This window comes from Phytophthora infestans, genomic scaffold (assembly GCF_000142945.1).
Source record: "Phytophthora infestans T30-4 supercont1.87 genomic scaffold, whole genome shotgun sequence".
Lineage (NCBI taxonomy): Eukaryota > Oomycota > Peronosporomycetes > Peronosporales > Peronosporaceae > Phytophthora > Phytophthora infestans.
In genome coordinates this window covers 362,885-366,180 of record NW_003303672.1, presented here as the reverse complement: position 1 = coordinate 366,180, position 3,296 = coordinate 362,885, and the positions used below count along the sequence as shown (strand labels likewise).

Sequence of the window (3,296 nt, the reverse complement as noted above, 5' to 3'; positions counted from 1 at the left end):
CACTTTTAAAAATACATATATGCGGAGGACTGAACAGTGGTTAAGATTGTAGCACATTGACTCCTGTTATAACGATAACATCGTAAGATACATGATATCGTATTAGAAGGGCTAAGTGGGCCAAAGTGGTACTAATCTCGATATAACTTCTATTTCACGATCGATATAGCGCAGAAAATAACATCGCGAGCTATCGTAGAGACTCAGCTTTTCTTTAAGTGTCCACACGCTCCTAAATCGTAAGAGTTGACGAAGTAGGTCTACAGCCGTATTAAATATTGAAAGCGGGTACTTCCTTTTGCACAAACGTGGGATTGATTGCTACTTGGAAAATACCGTATATTAACAAAGAACTAGGGTAGAGTGCACCAATTTGAAATTTGGTTTTAAGGAAATGGGAATATACGAATTACAGCTCGTAAGAACAGGAGGAAGTATTTATTAAATTTAGCAGAAATGATGCAATTTATTTTTTTGAACCTATCTCACTGCTCCCTTTCAGGCGTAAGGCACAGACGATCTCGTGTATTCGTGTCGCGCGTAATATCCGAGACATATCCAAATCAACCACCAGTTGACTTGCACGGCGTTTGGGGGCTATCTGCATGACCGCTCAGGCTTACCATGAGACTTGAGCTGCTCTTGTAAGCTTAAAAGGCTTTTACTTGGGGTCCGAAGTCTACAACAGCTTCATACGGATCAAAGTTGCTCAGTAGAATTGTCCGGACTTCGTAAAATGCCTTAGAAATTTTCATACAATCTAAAAAGAGATTACAATCTTAAGAATTAACTGCTCACATGCTGGTACATACTGTAAGGCATCACCGCTACGGGTCTACCTTCACGTGTGTCGCATCAGGGCCAGGCGAGATTTACAGCTGCACCCCCGTCGGATGCTGTACCCAATGATCTATTTGTTGTCTCCTTAACATCTGCTCCATTCTTCCTTTTAACGTCCCTGCAGCAACAATCGGCAAGAACAGCCCCACCGACTATTACAACCTCCTTGACTTCATCCGGAAAGGCTACTCGGCGACGCTTCGGCAGCTGAAGCTGATATCGTCTGCGCGTGTGTCCTCGCCCGCCGTTACTTTGCTCTAATGCAACCTCACGCCCAACGTATCCTTAACCCTCTCACTCCTCGCACACACACCGTTTCCTTCTTCACCTTTCTCATGTTATCGACGCTGTTCTGGCCGGACGCAACACTCGACTTGTGCTCGTCGCCGCTAAATTTGATGTGATCCACCTGCTCCCAGCCGCAAGATCCAGCCGCGCCCAGCTTCAGCTCTCCCTATAGCCGTTCCTTGCACGACGGTCACGACAAGATCATGACCACTCGCGATACCACCCTCTTCCTTGCGACGTCCCTGGCGTCGGCCTGTCCGTCTGCGAACCGAACTCCCTCCTCCGCGGCACCTCGCTTTCGAAGTACGACTTGTGCGTCTCTACCAAAGGTTGTACCATCCCCTTGGTTGTCCTCGCCACCGACTTTCCATAGTCTGTAGCACAGCCGACGCTGGCGTCAGCCAATTGTTACACACCGTCTTCAATAGTCAAGGCCTTCCACGGCCTGGATCGTGGGACATAGCTCCTTGTACTCACTAACCGATAACCAGATGCCGGAAGTGTCGCTCGTTCCGTCACTCGGCTGGCGTCCGGCCATTGCAGTTCAATGTACCTGATACTCTAGACGTAGTTGCTGGACCTATTCCTCCTCCTCCGCCGTCTAACCTCGATCCACCCACCCTTCCGTCTGTGCCGCACTGCTCCCCGCGAGTGGTATCGCTTATTCGGAGACTCCGTAACTCCCGTCGCTGCATGAGCAGGAGCCGTCGCTGCCCCCGTAGCTTGTGCTGACCGCGAGACATCTGCGACCATGGCTTCAAGTGATGAATCCACAACGTAGTACCGTAATGGGCAAGTGTTTACCTTTATTGACAACAGAAGTACAGTGATGAACTCATTCTACAGTGTTATAATTTATAAGTTACATTGGTATAGAAACGCTTTTCGTCTACAATTTTAGGTGTCGTCAAAGGATGGACGGACGTATTTGAACCCCCTGGCGTATAGCGCAGGAAGCCCGACGAGTAATGCTTTCGCAGTCGGACCGGTAAGGATATGCGAGCCTGGATCTGACAAGTCGGAGGGGCGGCTTCCTCAATAACGAAGCAAAATATGACCCTCAAGACGAGGTAAAGCTTCTTCAATTTTGTCTTTGACGAACTGAATTGGAAATACGTGGTGCACTAAATTGTAAGCTGTTGAAGCGTCTCCACAAGCAGTATGATGAACGTATACGCGTCGCCCGTTTATAACTGAAGTGTACACGAATGTTGAAAAAGCGAAATAAGCTGGACGGTTCCCGTATTATAGACCTTTTGAGACCTGGGAAAGAACGTTTTTAAGTGCTGAAGGGTAGAAGTTAGGATCAGAGACAGCAGTGTCAATTCCTTCAAAAAGCATACACCCTTCTCGATTCCCGTAGCGACAACAGACTGAACTGATCATTTCAAATATCACTACGGTCTCTATTTCCCAAAGGTGCCGAAAATCGATATTGAGGGTCTCATCTTCTAATATTTTTGCCGGTTGAGCGCCTAAGGCTAGTGTAAATAGAAATACTGACTCAAAAGTGCAATGTGGTTCAATTCACGCATTTACACCTAATGTCCCATGTGTTACAAGCATATGTTCATCATTTACACATACGCCAAAGCAGGCCCGCTCAGAATTGGTCATCCTCTCTCCGCTTCGAGTCGCAACAGCTTCGGCAATCTGTATCTCCATGGTTGTGTGGTGAAGTGCTGTCTAAGAACAAGAAGACGAGAAGTGACTGCCGGACACTGTTCTGGATTACTGACATTGTAATTCCGAACGCGCCGATCTGGATCCAGACATTCCGAATCGTGACGGGAATTGTAACGGTTTGGACGGGAGGCAACGATACCGACTAGGATCCACGTACTACAGGTTGGGTGTCATGCCCTTCAATGACCCGTGCTCTTCCGTGCTCTTCCTGACATCGTGGTTCCCTGCTCACTCGTGGTTCCCTGCTTACTCGTGGTCCACGCTGCTTAGTGGTTATGCACCCTCTCGATTGGGTTCATGCTCTTTAGTACGGTCTCTTTTGCGGATGCTAATGACTCCCGGTATTCAAACGTGTACGTGGGTTGCACAGGTTTCGTGATACTTAGGCTTTCGTGGTCGCTAACCTCCCATCTCCGGTACTCTAGCCGAAGGGTGCTATTCCGTGGTTTTGGTGCCTACACGCAGTCGTGTTGCTCCTTCGC

The 3,296-nt window shown here is 48.2% G+C and overlaps 1 protein-coding gene across 1 annotated transcript; it reads right to left on the bottom strand.

Annotated features, from left to right (window-relative positions):
- Nucleotides 1–661: 661 nt before the first annotated feature.
- Nucleotides 662–1,881, bottom strand: PITG_19233 (uncharacterized protein; the record flags this gene model as incomplete). The annotated part of the gene is made up of 4 exons (XM_002997091.1): nt 662–679; nt 1,154–1,294; nt 1,420–1,502; nt 1,749–1,881. 4 exons carry the CDS (start codon nt 1,879–1,881, stop codon nt 662–664), a joined length of 375 nt encoding a protein of 124 aa, XP_002997137.1.
- Nucleotides 1,882–3,296: the final 1,415 nt, after the last annotated feature.